The following is a 20,240-nucleotide window of genomic DNA, read 5'->3' on the forward strand; positions in this document are numbered from 1 at the left end:
AGTAATTTGCCCTTTGTTTTTGAGACATTTCTCAAAGACACGATAATTAGTACCACAATTAACACAAGTCTTTTACTGTAAGAGCATGTGAAAGAACTTTTATTTGTAACATAAATTCTGGACAATTTCTTTTTATCCCAAGGTTTCTTTGATAACTGCATTTTCTATGAGCACACACTGAATTGAAAGTGGATATGCTGACATGATGCAAAGTGAAGGTTCCTGCACTATGTGGCAAATTACATCATTAGGATCAATTGTTTACGATCCTTTTACAGTGAAATTATGCTCTTTATAGATCGTGTTGCTAAATAAATCAATAAAAAGGCAAAGGACAGATAAAATCTTTGTAATATTGTTCCTCCCTTTATGTTTTCCCTTTACTAAAGTAGTAACACTTTAAATAAGAGGAAAACAAATCATGTATGGGTCAAGTGGACTGTTTCTGTGTTACTTCTGTGTTACAATATGAAAAAGTGTTTAAAAAGTTCCAATGTGGTTTTGTTAGTGCCACAATGAGAGGGATTCGCAAACAAATGTGTATGATAACAGGAAAGCAGAAAGACAACGAGGACCATTCATTCTGCCATTCAAAGTCATATATTTGAGTCACAGGACACAAAACAAAACCTAATAGTATTTTCTCCATCTCACAAAATTGAATGTTTATGGCTGCTTTAAGATTGAAAAGTAGATATTTTTCTTGTTTTAAGGTTATTCAAGGTGCTGTTCACCTGCGTCACCAGTGCCATCATATTCCCAGGTCGTGTGACATCCATTAGAGTTAAGTTAATTACGTGGCAAAGAGTATTATGTTGTTATAAGGCAGAATGCTTGAAATACTCAGGATGATCAGCCTCTGGAAGAACAAGACGGTACTGGTTTTGGGGTGGCAATGACAACTGAAGCATAAACGGTGACGACGAGTGCTCCACTGAAACTGAGAGCAACTTCAGGAATCCGCATGTGTAGAATAATACAGAAATCCAAAAGTTGTTGTCAGTGATTTAGTGTTTCCTGGCTGAGCTATTTAGGATTCCCCAGAATGCAATCCTGGTCAATCAGTGAATTGAAGAAACTTCCACTTTGACACTTTAATCTCGCTGTAAAAACCTTCGAAAAAGTGAGTGCAATTGGGTTTTTAAATAATTTTTAAAAGATTGTTTATAATATTTCAGCTTCAATCTTAATCCAAGCATAATCATTTATTTTTCTATTTTAAATAAACTAACACCGTAGGGAGTCCGTGCTTTTAACTTCGTTGTTTTCTGTCTGCAAGAATTCTTCAATATGATTGGCTTCTCATCCCACTTGTTACTATCATTGCTGCTGGATGCCTGGAGATTCCTCTGACAGATTTAAACTGCCGTTAGATTTTAGATATAGTTTGTTGTGAGCAGCTTTCATCAAGCTTTGTCGCCAACTGCAAAATCCAGCCAGGGAAAGAGTCAGGCAGGCTGCCTGTCCTTTGGTCACTTAAGGGCCTCATTCCATCTCCATTTTACATGCAGAAGGGGAAGGCAGAGGCAGGGCGCGTAGCCCAGCAGTTTTCAGTCAGTGGATTGATGTCAGGCAGGAAAGGGCTCAAATCCTTTTGGGGAGAAGTGAGGTTCCATTGGCGGCACCAAGCCCCTAGGAATGAACTTTTCCCCATTTAATACACCCCCGGCCTCTCAAACCTCCCACTTCCCATTGCCCCTCCAGCAAGAGGGGGGACACAAAACCCAGCACTTTATTGCTGAACAATAGTATTGTTTTAGTTAATATTAAAACTTGTCCATTAACGTTTCGTTTGGTAAACAGTGTGGAAGTTATACTTGATAAGCTATTATTCTTTAGGTTATAACTGCAACATTTTTTTCTGAATTGCTCTGAACTTTCTTTTCATGCAGTGTCCTGCTTTTGAGGACCGTACTGTTGAAATATTGTCCTAAGGGGTGCAGAATGACTGTGTGTTATTCTGCACTATTGCTCTCTGATGCAATTTCCTCAACACCACAGCTGGCTCTCGAGTCAATTCCCAGCAGTGCCAATTATTCCATTCACACAACTACAGTTTAGCCAATCATATCTGAAATATTAGAACAGGTATACACATTTTGCAATAGATAAAGTATGATAATACATATTTTGAAATAAAAAAAACATTAAGCAGCTTGAAGTATTACACTTACTGAAGCCACACTTGGTTTCTTTGTGATAGCAAAAGGCCCATTCTCAGCCTTTGCATCAAAAGGTTGCTCCATTCTCCACAGTATGTTAGAACAGGATTCTCTCCACTCAGCAGGGACCGCTTAAGTGGCTTCCTTCTCTGTTATGAAATCTTTGTCATTTCAGTTACATTTGGAGGATGTTTTGAATAAATTAATAGAACCTCATCAAGAAACAGCTGAAAGTACAAGTCATTACTTGCCTATAAACAAGTTCCTATTCTTTGTGAAGACTCCTGTGGACTAAATTACATTTCACACAGTAAGGTGTGAGCTGCAGAACAGAATTAAGAAAACCAACAAAACAGCAGCTGTGTAGATATGCAACATATGTTGTGTTTGTATTTTAAGGCTTCTAGACAAGTACAATGCTTTATAACACATTTCAATATCATTTTTAAACAAGCATTTCAATACTTTTGTATGTAATTTTACTTTCTCACAGCTGGGTTGTTTTTTTTTTGCAACCTGTCAATTACTTTCTACTACATTGCAGAGGTACAAGAGTGGCCAAGTGGCATCATTACTTGGATTTGGCCAATATAATGAGGGAGGCAAAGTCAGAAGGTGAGACACATCGGTGTGTTATGCTGGCTCAGGAGATGCACTGCAGAAGTGATGGAACAGGTCATCTGTTCAACTTCTCGGTGGGTTTGGAGGAAGAAAAGACTGCAATTTAGACAGCAGTTATTTTTGGTTCACGGACCCATAATCGAGATGTGCCTTTAAGCAGATGACTCAGTTGAGACAGCCTTCTTGCCAGGACACTATATTTCTAGATTTTGTTTTTGGAAAGCAGGGGCCAGACTCCTCAGCGCTGGGTGAATCTTAGGAACCGGTTTTGGAGGAAGTCAGTTTGATTAGTTAACTGACAGCTGGTGCGTTGGCCAGGGACAGTGTTCTGCCTGACAACAGTCAGTGATTAGTTTCTGCGTGATATTTTCTGAGAGAACTGGGCAGAAGTGTTTAGCCCTTGGAAGGAGAAGAAATACCATCTCTCACTTGTTTACTGAAGTGAAAGAACTGCTTTATTGTTCTGAAATCAGAGTGCCAGATACATCCTTCACTGTGAACTTGGAATTTTGCTGAGTCTGCAGAGAATATAGACAACCTTGCCAGAGAAAACCATCTCAAGCCGAGAAGGAAGAAGTATCAAAACAAAAACTGAACTTCAGAGACACTAACCGGAAATTATCCCAGTGCATTAAAGTTCTTTATCCTTGTATTTTATCAATATTTTCTTCACCTTACCACCACCGTTTCCCCTCTGTGTTGTTTGTCTATGTGTGTGTATATATATATATATTATATATATATAGAGAGTGGGGTAGTGGGAAAGGGGATTGGAAAAGGTGTATGAGATAGTCGGTTACATTTTCTGTCTGTTTAATTATAATACTGTGCATAATAAAAGGTTACTTGTGTTAAACCTGATGACTCTAGTTTATTGGGGTCAGCCAAGGACCCCGCATATTTTCAATAAAATCTAATTTTACCTCGGGTGTGACTCTTGGCCAAGTGAGGCTAGAATTGACCGTGCACTAGCCCAGGGTGTCATGACACTTGAGAATGTAAAGCAAGACAAGAGAGAGGGAAGAAGAGCTCTCGTCAGAAAGCCATATTTGTTCAGGGAGTAATTCTCCTGCATCAAACTCAACGGACAACAGTTTTTTGAGATGTCTGCACTGCACTAAATAAAGAGAGGTTTATTAAAGATTCAAGGAACTAATGTGACATGAGATGCAAGCAATCTGTAATATGTTTGTTTCCCAAGATAGCTGGTTGAATCTTAACCTCATAGAATTGCAGAATTGATACAGTGTAGGAGGAGGTCATTTGGGCCACTGTATCTGACCAGCTCTCCAAATGAGCAATCCTCTTCATGCCATTCTCCCGCCTTCTCCCCTCCACATTCTTTCTTTCCAGATAACAGTCTAATTCCCATTTGATGCTTTCACTGAATCTGCCTCCACCGCGCCCTCAGGCAATACATTCCAAACCCTAACCACTCGCTGCGTGAAAGAAAATTCTCACATATCACTTTTCCTTCTTTTGGCAATGACTGTAAATCTGTGCCGCTGTTTCTTGATTCTGTCCTGTCACATTACTAGTTCGCACAACCATTTGTTGGTTGTCTCAGTTTACTTTGCTTTAACAATTTCTTCATTTTAAAATTCAGATTCTTTGAAGATTCACAAAATTTATAATAGCATGATCATTGTTAAATCCACCAATCTGGTATTAACTGCTGGTACATGCCCGGAGCATTTGGACAATTCCACAGGCAACTCGAAGTTGTCAAATTAATAGGTCAATTTTCTTAAAATGACAAATATGGGGTTCTCAAATATCACAGAGATTGAGAGCTGCAGAGGAAAACAGTGTTTCTCGGCGGGGTGATCCATTTGCCCCTTTCAACCTCGTACCTGGGTGAATTCTTCAACCTAGGAGCAATGGACAGGACACAATTTGGAAGGGCGAAGGGGCCATCTGGGATGGGCTAGGTACAGAGTGGAATTAAAGGGGCAGGAGTTAAGTGGGGAAGATGACGGACGGTAGAGGGGATTGGAGGCACAAGCCTCTGGTGAGGTTGGTAACGTGGAACGTCCGGGGACTGAATGGGTCGGTTAAAAGGTCGCGGGTGTTCGTGCACCTCAGGAGCTTGAAAGTGAGGGTTGTCTTTTTGCAGGAGACACACCTCCATGTGAAGGACCAGGTTAGATTAAGGAAGAGGTGGGTCGGGCAGGTTTTTCACTCAGGGTTTGATTTGAAATCGAGAGGTGTGGCGATTTTAATGAGCATAAAAATGGGATTTGAGAGTGCGAAGGAGGTGAGGGATCCAGGTGGGAGATATGTGATTGTGAGTGGGGTATTGGAAGGGGCACCGGTAGTGTTGGTAAATGTGTATGCCCCAAATTGAGATGATGTGGGTTTTATGAGGGGGTTGCTGGCAGAGATCCCAGATTTGGCCACGTACCAGTTGATCATGGGAGGAGATTTTAACTGTGTCCTGGAACCGAGGGTGGATAGATCGAGCCCCAGGTCGATGGGTAGGGTACGAATAGCAAGGGAGTTGGGGGGGGGGTTATGGAGAGGATGGGTATGGTGGATCCATGGCGCTTTCAGAACGCAGGGGGAAGGAAGTATTCCTTCTTTTCACACGTCTATAAGGTGTATTTGAGGATTGATTACTTTGTAGTGAGATTTTGGTTGGGGTGGAGGGGGCAGAGTATGGGGGGATAGTTATCTCGGACCATGCATCCCACTGGCTGGATATTCGGTTCAGTACAGGACGTGAGCAGAGGTCGGGGTTGAGGTTTGACTCAGGGTTGTTGGTAGATGGAGGTTTTTGTGATAAGGTGCAGTTGGCGATTAGGGATTATTTGGAGTTAAATCAGAATGGGGAGGTGTCGGCGGGTATTTTTTGGGAAGCACTGAAGGCAGTGGTCCAGGGAGAAATTATCTCATTTACGGATCGTGCGAATAAGGAAAGGAGGGCGGAACATGACCGTCTTGTGAGCGAGATAGTGGAGGTGGACAGAGAATATTCGAGGGTGCCCACCATGGAGGGATAGGCGAGGAGGAAAAAGTTGCAGGGGCAATTTGACAGGCTGACAATGGGGAGGGCGGTAGGGCAACTGTGTCGGGCAAGAGGGTGCAATAAGAGTATGGGGAGAAGGCGAGCTGCATGCTGGCGCAACAGCTGCAGAGGCAGGCTGTGTCCAGGGAAATATTGAAGATCCGGACTGGGGCTGAGGATGTGGTGTCAGAGCCAGGGAAGATAAATGAGGCATTTAGAGATTATTACCAGGGACTTTATGAGGCAGACCCAGGAGGAGAGGAGGGGGACATGGGGTGGTTTCTGGACGAGCTGGAATTTCCCCAGGTGGAAGAAGCAATGAGGCAGGCGTTGGAGGAGCCCCTGGGGCTGAGGGAGGTGCTGGATAGTATCAGGGGTATGAAGTCGGGGCAGGCCCCTGGACCAGATGGGTACCCGGCTGAATTTTATAAGGAATTTACGGCGGACCTGACACCAGATCTGCTGGGGACGTTTAATTAATTAATTAAGAGAAGGGGGAGTTGCCAGAGACGATGAAGCAGGCAGTAATCACACTAATCCCAAAAAAAGGGAAGGATCCGGTGGAATATGGATCGTATAGACCCAAATCACTATTGAACACGGATGTGAAAGTATTGGCTAAGTTGTTGGCGGGGAGGATGAGGGATTGTGTCCCGGGGTGGTTGCAGAAGATCAAACAGGCTGTGTGAAGGGCAGGCAGCTCGCGAGTAATATAAGACGGCTGTTGAATGTGGTGATGAATCCGTCGAGAGCTCTGGTACCGGAGGTGGTGGTGTCCATGGACGCAGAGAAAGCAGTTGATCAGGTGGAGTGGCGGTACTTGTTTGATGTTTTGGGAAGGTTTGGGTTTGGGCCGAGATTTGTGACATGGGTGCTGTTGCTGTATGTGGCGCCAAGAGCGAGGACGAATGATATGAACTCACGAAGCTTTGACTTACACAGGGGTACGAGGCAGGGGTACCCGCTGTCACCGCTGCTGTTTGCGTTGGCCATAGAGCTGTTGCCGATGGATCTCAAGGGGTCGGCAGAGTGGCAGGGCATAATGAGGAGACAGAGGGAGCATCAGGTGTCGCTCTATGCCGATGACAGATCCGTTGGAGTGAGAAGGATTATGGGCCTGTTGGGGAGGTTTCGAGGGCTCTCGGGATACAAGCTGAATGTAGGGAAAAGCAATGTATTCCCGGTGAATGAGCTTTCACAGCGGGCTAATTTAGGGGGGGATGCCATTTACGGTAGCGAGGGATAGGTTTAGGTACTTGGGGATTCAGATAGCGAGGGAATGGACGGAGCTCCATAAGTGGAAGTTAAAAAAGCTGGTGGAGGAGGCCAGGGAGGATCTTAAGATGTGGGATACATTGCACTTAACTTGTCGGGGAGGGTCCAAGTGGTGAAAATGAATATTCTGCCGAGGTTCTTGTTTATCTTTCAGGCTCTCCCGATCTTTATACCAAAGGCCTTTTTTCAGAAAGTGGATACAATCATCTCTGACTCTGTATGGGTGGGGAAGGTGCTGAGGGTGGGGAGGACCCTGCTACAGAGGCAGAGGCAGCAGGGGGGGTTGGCATTGCCAAACTTGCTTCATTATTATTGGGCGGCGAATGTGGACAAGGTGCAGCGGTGGTGGGAAGGAGAAGGGGTATAGTGGGTTAGGATGGAGGCGGAATCTTGTAAGGGGTCTAGTTTGAGGGCTATGGTGATGGCAGCATTGCCAATGGCACCGAGTAGGTATTCAGGGAGCCCAGTGGTGCAGTCCACGGTGAAGATATGGAATCAGCTGAGGAGGCATTTTAGGGTGGAAGGGATGTCGGTGCTAACGCCGCTGTGCGAGAATCATGGGTTTGAGCCGGGGGGATGGATGGTGAATACAGGAGGTGGAGGGAAGTGGGGCTGGTCAAGGTGAGGGATTTGTATTTGGAGGAAGGGTTCGCCAGTCTGGAGGAGCTAAGGGAGAGGGTAGAGCTGCCGAGGGGTATTGAGTTCAGGTATCTACAGGTTAGGGACTTTGCACGAAAGGTCCGGAAGGGGTTCCCTAGATTGCTGGGATACACCCTGCTGGAGCGACTGCTACTTCCGGATGTGGAAGGGGAGGGAAGAATTGGGGATATATATAAGTGGCTGGGAGAGTAGGCGAGCGGGTGGTGATCAAGGAGAAATGGGAGGCGGAGTTGGGAATGGAGATCAATTGGGGAGTATGGAGTGAGGCACTGCGAAGGGTAAACGTGACCTCCTCTTGTGCAAGGATGAGCCTGATAAAGTTTAAGGTGGTGCACAGGGTGTATATGACTCGGGTGAGAATGAGTGGGTTCTTTCAGGGGGTAGCAGATGAGTGTGAGAGGTGTGGGCGGGGGCCAGTGAATCATGCGCACATGTTTTGGGGTTGTGAAAAATTGGGAAGATTCTGGGCGGGAGTGTTCGCGGTCTTAGCCAGGATAGTGGAGGGGGGAGTGGACTCGGACCCTTTGGTGGCGATATTTGGGGTTTCAGAGAAGCCGGAGCTCCTGGAGAGGAGGAAGGCCGATGTGTTGGCCTTCGCCTCTCTGATTGCATGGCGCCGAATTCTGCTGGAGTGGCGGTCGGCACTGCCACTGGGGGTAGCAGCATGGTCGGGTGACCTGTATGACTTCCTGCGGTTAGAGAAGATAAAGTATGAGTTAAGGGGCTCAGCAGGGGAGTTTGAGAAAAGGTGGGGGATGTCTGTGACCGTGTTTGAGGAGCTGTTCGTCGCAGGGGGTTGGCGGGCGCGGAGCTGGGTGATGGGGAGGGGGGGTGAAAAAGAAGAAATATCTGTACAAACTATAGTTGATTGTTGGGAAGAATGTTTCCCGGGGTGTTTACTTGCTGTAACCTACTTCGATACAAGTTTGAATAAAATGCGTTTTAAAAATATGTTTTCAAGATAAAGAGAGATAATTTCTTGAAGAATAAAGGATTATGGTGTTCAGGCGGGAAAGTGGAGCTGAGTCCACAAATGATCAGCCGTGATCTCATTGAATGGCGGAGCAGGCTCAAAGGGCCAGAAGGCCTACTCCTGCTCCTAGTTCTCAATCTCTTATGTTATGTTCTTATGTTCTTTTACTCCCTCAAACACCAACTCATCCCTGCCCTTGTTAAGTGTGCACAATGCACCACCTGGTTTAGCACAGGGCTAAATCGCTGGATTTGAAAGCAGACCAAGGCAGGCCAGCAGCACGGTTCAATTCCCGTACCAGCCTTCCCGAACAGGCGCCGGAATGTGGCGACTAGGGGCTTTTCACAGTAACTTCATTTGAAGCCTACTCGTGACAATAAGCGATTTTCATTTTCATTTCACCTTCAGTTGTGTGAGCCCGAGCATCGCACATGCCGACATGGCATTTACCCTCTGTAAGATCTCACACCGCACCCCCTTCTCCACTTCACCCCCTAGCTCCTCCTCCCTTTTCACCTTCATCCTCTCTAGCCCTGTCCTCCGCCAGCAGCCTCCCATAGATACCTCAAGTATTACCCCCCTCCAATCCGGCCAGCGACAGTACCTCTCCACCAATGCCGCGGGCAGCGCAACCGGAAAACCCGAATAAAACTTCCTCGCAAAATTCCGGACTTGCAAGTACCTGACCGCCTCCGACTGCGCGAGCCCATACCTCTCCACTAACTCCCCAAAACTCACAAACTGCCCCTCCAGGAACAAATCCCCCATTATTGCTACCACTTCTCCCCCATACTTTTTCCAGTTCTGACAAAATATTATTGACCTGTAATATTAACGTTGTTTCTCTCTGCACAGATGCTACCTGACCTATTGAGTAGTTCCAGCATTTTCTGTTTTCATTTCTGATTTACAGCTGTTGCAGTATTTTGAATTTGCTTGTGCTAATGATATTTCCAGTTGATCACTGGCGGAGGAAAGGACAGCCTTGTACTGCTGATATATATATATACATATCCAATCTAAATTATTTCAACAACGCTTAGGAGCATCAAACAGAATCACTGCCAACTTTATTTTACATACCACAGATTTTGAGTTCAGCTTCAGTGAACTTGGCTTTCAAGTGGAATCTGAAATTCAAAATAAGCCAAGTGCATATTTCTATCCGTTTTGTTTTGAAAAGTGTGTTAATCTGCTTTGATAATTTGCGTCTACGTGTCTGAGCAAATATATGTCATGTATATTAATTTGCACATCAATTGTTTCTCGTCACTCTACCTGGTGCAGAGACTTCTCCTGTTCATTGAGCTGCTGTACCAAGCTTTCTTTGTGTTGATTTACGAGGGCTAATTCTATTACAATTTGTGCCATTGACTGCTGAAAGATCTTCTGTTTTCCTGCGAACTGAAAACAAATCCATACACAGAGTTCCAGTAATGTTGTTTGAAATATTACAGATATTATCCTCTCATGTTTCTGCTCAATTTACAATTACAGATGGTCTCGCAGATTAAGATTGAATGCAGAGATTTCTAATGAACCGCTACTTTTCATTAGATTAAAACAAATGTACACTCATTATGTTGCACTCCCTTCAATTAACACATCTGTCCTAAATTTGCAGCATTTCAGTGATGACATTATTTAACTTTCACGATACAGAGTTCTTATTTACAGATCGAATATAAATTCATTATCATAACAATATTTATATTGGCTCAATCAATCAGTATGTGTGGTACTTGAGTCCAGTTTTAGGATTATTGTCTCAAATTAGTTACACTAAAACCCACAAATTCAGGTTTCAGAAACTTCTAACTATGCTCTAGAGATTATTGTTAACAAGGTGCAGATTTGTAGAGGGAGAAAACAGCACATTGAAACATTGCTGAAAGGGGGGGGTGGAATTAAATAAAACCAATTCCTCTTCTTCTTGAATGGCACGATACCAGGGTAAGAACTTGAACAAATTGGTGCTGGCAGATATCAGCATAATAGTGGAGAGTGAGACAACACATGCTTCTGCAGTGTCTCCCTCAAGGTTAAACATGAAAATATTAAACTGCTTACTTCTTTATTTATAGTTTGTATTTCAAGTTCCTCAACACAATAAGCAGGGTCATCTCTGTTATTCTGGAACTTCTTGGAAGCCAGCCAAGTCTTGTGATTTTCCAAGTATAAATCAAAATCTGCGAAAAACACCAATTAAAAATGAATAGAAATAATCTGATTTCCACTGGTATGATGAAGTGTCCCAGGATAGATTGGAACAAAAGTAATGTGTTTGGTGATACGTAAAGAAAAGACTGTTTGCTTCTGCAAAAAGGATATATCTGCAGCACAACAAAGAAGGAAGCATTTATTTATTATTTTTTAAATATTTTATTCAAGGCATTTTTATATATGCAAAAAAACAGATGAAAAAAATCATAAAACATTATAAACAGCCGACATCCGCTCTCCTTCTGCTCCACTAATCCCGCCCCCTTCTCCCATCCTGCTTTCTCCATTTTAATCCCCCATACCCCCCCCCCCCCCCCCAATTCCTCCCCTCTGCAGACCCCTCAAACCTCCTGAAAGAAATCAATAAATGGCTTCCATCTTCGAGTGAACCCATCGACTGACTCCCTCAGGACGAACTTGACCTTCTCCAGCTTCAGGAAGTCCGCCAGGTCGCTCACCCACATTCCCACTTTCGGGGGCTCCGAGTCACTCCACCCGAGCAAAATCCGTCTCCGGGCTATCAGGGAGGCAAAGGCAAAGACATAGGCATCTCTCGCCCCCTGGACTCCAGAGTCTTCCGACACCTCAAATATCACCACTTCTGGACTCGGGGCTGTCATATTCCTTGCCTTTTCTCCAAGATAGCCAGATATGTAGTGATGCCAAAGAATATAAAAATAAGAAGTTTGAATCAAAACAAATTTAATTAACACTACTAAACTAAATGAAGTTCGCCACTCTACGTTGTTAGATACTAAACTAATGATATTGAATCTGTAGTACAGCAATCAATATTCTATCTAACTATTAAACTACGCTATAACTTGACCTTGTGCTATATATCTCTATTCAACTTTCACTCTGCTCTCATCATGTTCTCTTCAGCTTCTCCCAGAATTCCTAGAGATGCTTTCTTATATACAGTGAATTAGTAACACCATCTAATGTTTGATTTACACATAGTTTCAGATGTTAACCCTTTACTATACTGGCACTATACATTTGATTTACACATAGTTTCAGATGTTAACCCTTTACTATACTGGCACTATACATTACAAGGGCGACCTGCAACCCCAGCACCTCGGACATTACGTCCGCGAACCCCTGCCAAAACCGCTTCAGCTTCGGACATGCCCAAAACATGTGGACGGAATTCGCGGGCCACCTCACACATTGCCCACACCTACCATCTACCCCCTCAAAAAACCTACTCATCCTTGCTACTGTCATATGTGTCCTATGGACTACTTTAAATTGAATGAAGCTTGACCTCACACAAGACAAGGACGCATTAACCCTCCGCGATGGACGGGGAGAAGGCATTTGACTGGGTGGTGTGGGTGTATTTGTGGCAAGTGTTTGGGCAGTTCGGGTTCGGGCAGGGATTTGTGGACTGGGTGGCAATGTGCGAGGTGGCCCGGCTTCCACCTCCCTTTCCAGCTCCTCCTCCACCAGGGTCCCCTCCCAATCCATCAACTCCTTTTAGGCCTTGATCACCTTCCCTTCCCCCATCTCATCCCTCGACAGTAACTTATCCTACAACCCCAGAGGCGGCTGCCCAGCAAAGGACGGCACCTCTCTCTTTACAAAATCCCGGACCTGCGGGTACCTAAAACCATTCCTTCTGGGCAGCTCGTACTCTTCCTCCAGACCCTCCAACCTTGCAAACCTGCCCCCAATGAATAGGTTTCCAAATTGCCCGATCCCTGCTTGTTGTCACCCCCAAAACCTCACATCCAACATCCGCGGAGCAGACATATGGTTGTCACAGATCAGTGCCCACTCTGAGGCACCCCTCCAGTCCCAAAAGCAGCCTCCACTCCCCCACACCCTGAGGGCCAATACCACCACTGGGCTCAAGGAGTACCTGGCCGGCAAGAATGGCAGAGGCACTGACAACAAAGCCCTCAAACATGCTCCCCTACACATCCCACCTCCATCCAACCCCACCCTCCCCCCTCTTCCTTCCACACACACACACACACCATTTCCTAACAATTGCAATGTTCACCGCCCAGTCGTAGTTCACCATGTTCGGCAACGCTAAACCAACCCCCCCCCACCCCCCGCTCCAGGAAAACCCTCCTGTCTCGCGGTGTCTTCCCCGCCCACACAAACCCAGAGATCAGTGCATTAACATAGAACATAGAACAGTACAGCACAGAACAGGCCCCTTGGCCCGCGATGTTGTGCCGAGCCTTGTCCGAAACCAAGATCAAGCTATCCCACTCCCTGTCATTCTGGTTTGCTCCGTGTGCCTATCCAATAACCGCTTGAAAGTTCCTAAAGTGTCCGACTCCACTATCACAGCAGGCAGTCCATTCCACACCCTAACCACTCTCTGAGTAAAGAATCTACCTCGGACATCCCTTCTATATCTCCCACCCTGAACCTTATAGTTATGCCCCCTTGTAACAGCTACATCCACCCAAGGAAATAGTCTCTGAATGTCCACTCTATCTATCCCTCTCATCATCTTATAAATCTCGATTAAGTCACCTCTCATCCTCCTCCGCTCCAAAGAGAAAAGCCCTAGCTCCCTCAACCTTTCCTCATCAGACCTATCCAAACCAGGCAGCATCCTGGTAAATCTCCTTTGCACCCTTTCCAATGCTTCCACAACCTTCCTATAGTGAGGTGACCAGAACTGCACAAAATACTCCAAATGTGGTCTCACCAGGGTCATGTACAGTTGCAGCATAACCCCACGGCTCTTAAACTCAAGCCCCCTGTTAATAAACACTAACACACTATAGGCATTCTTCATGGCTCTATCCACTTGAGTGGCAACCTTCAGAGATCTGTGGACATGAACCCCAAGATCTCTCTGTTCCTCCACATTCCTCAGAACCCTGCCGTTGACCCTGTAATCCGCATTCAAATTATTCCTACCAAAAATGAATCACCTCGCATCCTATCAATGTGTCTCTGCAGCCTACAACAGCCCTCCACCTCATCCACTACTCCACCAATCTTGGTGTCATCAGCAAATTTACTGACCCACCCTTCAGCCCCTTCCTCCAAGTCATTGATAAAAATCACAAATAGCAGAGAACCCAGCACTGATCCTTGTGGCATACCGCTGGTAACTGGTCTCCATTTTCCATCCACCACCACCCTCTGTCTTCTATGTGATAGCCAGTTACTTATGCAATTGGCCAAATTCCCCTCTATCCCACGCCTCCTTACTTTATTCATGAGCCGACCATGGGAAACCTTATCAAACGCCTTCCTAATGTATACGACATCAACTGCTCTACCTTCATCTACACACTTAGTTACCTACTCAAAGAATTCAATCAAATTTGTGAGGCAAGACTTACCCTTCACGAACCCGTGTTGACTATCCCGGATTAAGCTGCATCTTTCCAAATGGTCATAAATCCTATCCTTCAGACCTTTTCCATTAACTTACCGACCACCGAAGTAAAGCTAACCAGCTTATAATTACCAGGGTCATTCCTAGTCCCTTTCTTGAACAGAGGAACAACATTCGCCACTCTCCAGTCCTCTGGCACTATCCCCGTGGACAGTGAGGACCCAAAGATCAAAGCCAAAGACTCTGTAATCTCATCCCTTGCCTCACAAAGAATCCTAGGATATATCCCATCTGGCCCAGGGGACTTGTCGACCCTAAGGATTTTCAAAATTGCTAATACATCCTTCCTCAGAACATCTACCTCCTCCAGTGTACGCTAATCTTCTTGAAAAACGACTTTGGGACGAAGATTGCGATGTTCTGAAATACGATCAGAAACCTTGGCCTCAGCGCCATTGCCAACAGCTCTACTGCCAAAGTGAAGAGCAATTGGGCAAGCGGACACCCCTGCCTCTTCCCCCGATGCAGCCCAAAATACCCGAACATACTCGGTTCGTCCACACACTGGCGACCGCCGCCTTGTACAGCAACTGGACCCAGTCCACAAATCCCTGCCCGAACCGGAACTGCCCAAACACTTCCCACAAATATACCCACACCACCCAGTCAAACGCCTTCTCCACGTGTATTGCCACCACTACCTCCACCTCCAGCCCCTTGAAAGGCATCTTGATTCCATTAAGCACCGTCCTCATGTCCAGGGTCAACTGCCTCCCCTTCACAAACCCCATTTCATCAACGCTTATCAGTACTGGGATGCAGTCCTCGATTCGCATGGCCAACACCTTAGCCAATAGCTTGGCGTCTACATTCAGCAACAATATCAGGCGGTATGACTGACACTGCTCCAGATCCTTGTCCTTTTTTAAAATCAGGGAGATGGAAGCCTTCGACAGTGTAGGGGGGAGATCTCCCCTTTCCCTTGCCTAATTATAAGCCCTCACCAGCAGTGGCCCCAGGTCCGCCTCAAACCTTTTCTAAAACTCCACTGGGAACCCGTCCGGACCTGGTGCCTTCGCCGCCTGTACCGCCCCCATACTGTCCATCACCTCCCTCAACCCAATTCTAGCACCCAATCTCTAAAACAGCCCCTCCTGTACTTTGGGAAATTCCAGTCATTCCAAAAACTGCCGCATCCACCCCCCCCCCCCCCCCCCCCCCGGCTCCACCCCGGGCCAGGGGCTCCGACTCGTATAGCCTTCTGTAGAACGCCTCAAACCTCAAGCACAGCATGCACCCTCTCCGGGTCCAACACCACCCTATCCTTATCATCCTTTACTTTGTCAATCTCCCTCGCTGCCTCTTACTTCCTCAACTGGTGGGCTAGCATCCTGCTCGCCTTCTCTCTGTACTCATACACTGCCCATCCTGCCCCACTGCCTTCCCCGTAGATACTAACCCAAGATCCATCTGGAACCTCTTCCTCTCCTTCAACAGCCCTACCTCTGGGACCTCCGAATACCTCCTGTCCATGCTCAGAATCGTGTCTACCAGTCTTGTCATCTCTGCCCACTCCGCTTTCTCCCTGCGCACCTGAATTGAAATGAACTCTCACTTGACCACTGCCTTATAAGAACTAGGAGCAGGAGTAGGCCATCTGGCCCCTCGAGCCTGCTCCACCATTCAATGAGATCATGGCTGATCTTTTGTGGACTCAGCTCCACTCTCCGGTCCGAACACCATAACCCTTAATCCCTTTATTCTTCAAAAAACTATCTATCTTTATCTTAAAAACATTTTATGAAGGAGCCTCTACTGCTTCACTGGGCAAGGAATTCCATAGATTCACAACCCTTTGGGTGAAGAAGTTCCTCCTAAGCTCAGTCCTAAATTTACTTCCCCTTATTTTGAGGCTATGCCCCCTAGTTCTGCTTTCACCCGCCAGTGGAAATAACCTGCCCGCATCTATCCTATCGATTCCCTTCATAATTTTATATGTTTCAATAAGATCCCCCCTCATCCTTCTAAATTCCAACGAGTACAGTCCCAGTATACGCAACCTCTCCTCATAATCCAACCCCTTCAGCTCTGGGATTAACCTAGTGAATCTCCTCTGCACACCCTCCAGCGCCAGTACGTCCTTTCTCAAGTAAGGAGACCAAAACTGAACACAATTTCCTTGAATGCCTCCCACAGCGTGGTGGTTGTGACCTCCACTATGTTGATTAGCTCCACATACCCTCGAATGGCAGTCCTCACCTGCTCGCATACCACCTCCTCCACCACCAACAACCCCACATCCAGCCTCCACAGCCATATCTACCCTGTTGTCAAGGGGCTGAGTGGTTGGTGTTGAGCTTGATTTTGTTCGAGATGCATTCATCCAAGCATGTGGAGTGTATTCTACCATATTCTTGGCTTGTTTGTTTTTCATGGCGGACAGGGTTTGGGCAGTAAGGTGGCAAGTACTTGCCACAGAATTCCCAGCCTCGGTTGTTCGAGGAAGGGTGTGAGAGCATGGTTCTGAGAAAGCCACTACTGCCACTTGCTTACACCACCACCACCACTTCTGGCTGAAATGGGCAGTTGGGTCCTGGGGATGCACCCATACTAGACCTTCCAATCACCTGGCTCTAGTAAATGAGATATCTTCCCATTCACCATGTAAACTCTGATAGGGTCAGTGTTGAAGGAGGACTATTGAATTTGGGGTTAACTGTATATTACCCCTGAATTGCAAATTCAGGACAATGTAGGCTGAGCTAACAGAACCGTATTGGACACTATTCTTTCAATCTTCAGAAGGAAAAGATAATTTTAAATAGTTTAAGAATGTAGCTACAAGAGCAGGACAGAGGCAGGAAATTCAGCAAAGAGTAAAGTACCTTCAGACTCCTCAAAGCCCGCCAACCCACTACAAGTCAGGAGTGTGATGGAATATTCTCTATTTGCCTCAATGAGTGCAGCTCTAGTTGCAATCAAGAGCTCAATACCATCCAGTAGAAAGCAGCCCGCTGATTTAACATCCCATCCGCCATTATAGACATTCACTCCCTCCACCATGGGAATACAGTAGCATGCAGTGAGTACCAACCACAAGATGCCCTGCAGCAAATTGCCAAGGCTCCTTCAACAAACCTTATATCCTGAAAGAACAAGGGCGGAAAATGGATGGAAACATCACCACCTTTACATTCCCCTCCAAGCCACATACTATATTGCCAACCGTTCACTGTCACTGGGTCAAGATCTTGGATTCCCTCTTTGGCAGCACTGCAAATGTATCTACACCATGTGGACTTCAAGATGGTGACTCACCATCAATCTTTTGAGGACAATGAGGAATGGGGCATTAAATACTTGCCTCACCAATGATGCTCACATTTAAACGACAATTATAAAGGATGCTGATGATCTGTTTTACAAGGAATTTTTATAGTGAGAAAATAAATAAAAATACAGGCTGACTGACCTTCGAAGCCACTGGTCTGAACTTGCAAAAGCTGATTCTCCAGCTGTTTGGCAGCCTCAATGCACGAACGTAAATGAGTCTGGAAGTCAAAAAGCAGACAGGAAGCTGACCAAATAAGTTTGAAAAAAACTCTGGAATAAGAAGATCAATTCTAGATACCTGGACAATGTTCCGGACTTTGCTGTAATAATAATGGTGAAAGTGTCAAGTGTTCAATTATCATTTATTCCTTTGAAACTAACAACAACACCTGGAGTCAATTGAACACAAAACCCAAAAGTGACAAACTGTCTTGAGTGATTCTACACTTCTCCATGGGGTGTCAAGGTACTCCCCAACTAGAATCAATTATAAATCACAAAATTGACTAGAACTTATCTCTTTACACTATTAGTATCACTATAAAAATCCCATAAAACGTTACACCTTGCTGAATGAAATGCCACTTGGTTTTCAACAGAATGTTGTTCACTTCTGAACAACATCTCTGACCCTAAAAACTGCGTTGAATAATGTCAAATTTCTTCATTCAGATAAAAAAACACAAATTGGTTAAATACATTTCCCATCTGTATGTCCCAATCTTTATTCCACTCTCTGTAAAATTGTGTAATAAAAAGTGAAGGATACTTCCTGGGTTTGCAGTGTATGAGAATATTTCAGTGCGATTGGCTACTTACCCAGTTTGATGACATCACTGTTTCGGGGCCCGGGACATCTTCTTGGCTTGATGCCAAATTCAAACGAACGTTGGGACATGTGAAATAAATGCCACAGAAATCACCAGATCTCCTGGGCAGTTCTCTATGAGATCGGGGAGAGTGCCATTGCTTCATCATTGACTGCAAAATACAGAGTGCCCTACCAGCTCTTCAGCAAGTGTGATGAATCAGAGGGATTTATTGAATAGTGAACAGGGGGTTGTGGAGCAGATTCAGAGGAGGTGTGGAGCAGTGTCAGAAAGGGTCATAGAGCAGTGTCAGAGGGGATCACTGAGCAGTGTAGAAGGGGTTGTGGAACAGTGTCAGAGGGGGTTGTGGAGCAGTGTCAGAGGGGCTTGTGGAGCAGTGTCAGAGGGGGCTGTGGAGCAGTGTCAGAGGGGGTTGTGGAGCAGTGTCAGAGGGAGTTGCGGAGCAGTGTCAGAGGGAGTTGCGGAGCAGTGTCAGAGGGGGTCGCTGTGCAGTGTCAGAGGGGGTTGCGGAGCAGTGTCAGAGGGGGTTGCGGAGCAATGTCAGAGGGGGTTGCGGAGCAATGGCAGAGGAGGCTGTGGAGCAGTGTCAGAGGAGGTTGTGGAGCAGTGTCAGAGGAGGTTGTGGAGCAGTGTCAGAGGAGGTTGTGGAGCAGTGTCAGAGGAGGTTGTGGAGCAGTGAAGGGGGTTGTGGAGCAGTGTCAGAGGAGGTTGTGGAACAGTGTCAGAGGGGGTTGTGGAGCAGAGTTAGAGGAGGTTGTGGAGCTGTGTCAGAGGGGGTTGTGGAGCAGTGACAGTGGAGGTTGTGGAGCAGTGTCAGAGGGGGTTGTGGAGCCGTGTCAGAGGGGGTTATGGAGCAGTGTCAGAGGAGGTTGTGGAGCAGTGTCAGAGGAGTTTGTGGAGTAGTGTCAGAGGGGGTCGTGGAGCAGTGTCAGAGGGGGTTGTGGAGCAGTGTCAGAGGGGGTCTTCGAGCAGTGACAGAGGAGGTTGTGGAGCAGTGTCAGAGGGGGTTAGGGAGCAGTGTCAGAGAGGGTCATAGAGCAGTGTCAGAGGGGATCACTGAGCAGTGTCAGAGGGGGTTGTGGAGCAGTGTCAGAGGGGGTTGTGGAGCAGTGACAGAGGGTGTTGTGGAGCAGTGACAGAGGGGGTTGTGGAGCCGTGTCAGAGGGGGTTGTGGAGCCGTGTCAGAGGGGGCTGTGGAGCAGTGTCAGAGGGGGTTGTGGAGCAGTGTCAGAGGGGGTTGTGGAGCAGTGTCAGAGAGGGTCGCTGTGCAGTCTCAGAGGAGGTTGTGGAGCAGTGTCAGAGAGGGTTCTGGAACAGTGTCAGTGGGGGTTGTGGAGCAGTGTCAGAGGGGGTTGTGGAGCAGTGTCAGAGGAGTTTGTGGAGTAGTGTCAGAGGGGGTCGTGGAGCAGTGTCAGAGGGGGTTGTGGAGCAGTGTCAGAGGGGGATGTCGAGCAGTGACAGAGGAGGTTGTGGAGCAGTGTCAGAGGGGGTTAGGGAGCAGTGTCAGAGAGGGTCATAGAGCAGTGTCAGAGGGGATCACTGAGCAGTGTCAGAGGGGGTTGTGGAGCAGTGTCAGAGGGTGTTGTGGAGCAGTGACAGAGGGAGTCGCTGTGCAGTGACAGAGGGGGTTGTGGAGCCGTGTCAGAGGGGGTTGTGGAGCCGTGTCAGAGGGGGTTGTGGAGAAGTGTCAGAGGGGGTTGTGGAGAAGTGTCAGAGGGGGTTGGGGAGCAGTTTCAGAGAGGGTCGCTGTGCAGTGTCAGAGGAGGTTGTGGAGCAGTGTCAGTGGGGTTTGTGGAGCAGTGTCAGAGGGGGTTGTGGAGCAGTGACAGAGGGG

At 46.5% G+C, this 20,240-nt stretch overlaps 1 protein-coding gene across 2 annotated transcripts in view; it reads right to left on the bottom strand.

The window, feature by feature from the left end:
* The window catches only part of LOC119979396, a 340,254-nt gene that overhangs the window by 209,838 nt on the left and 110,176 nt on the right, over positions 1 to 20,240 (bottom strand). For both annotated transcript variants that reach the window (XM_038821550.1, XM_038821551.1), the window contains exons 9-11: positions 17,716 to 17,794; positions 10,769 to 10,887; positions 9,977 to 10,102 (exon numbers count right to left, since the gene is read on the bottom strand). In XM_038821550.1, coding sequence (XP_038677478.1) covers positions 9,977 to 10,102; positions 10,769 to 10,887; positions 17,716 to 17,794 — 324 coding nt within the window. The remainder of the gene's footprint in view (positions 1 to 9,976; positions 10,103 to 10,768; positions 10,888 to 17,715; positions 17,795 to 20,240) is intronic.

Source organism: Scyliorhinus canicula, chromosome 16 (genome assembly GCF_902713615.1).
Source record: "Scyliorhinus canicula chromosome 16, sScyCan1.1, whole genome shotgun sequence".
NCBI classification, from domain to species: Eukaryota; Metazoa; Chordata; class Chondrichthyes; order Carcharhiniformes; family Scyliorhinidae; genus Scyliorhinus; species Scyliorhinus canicula.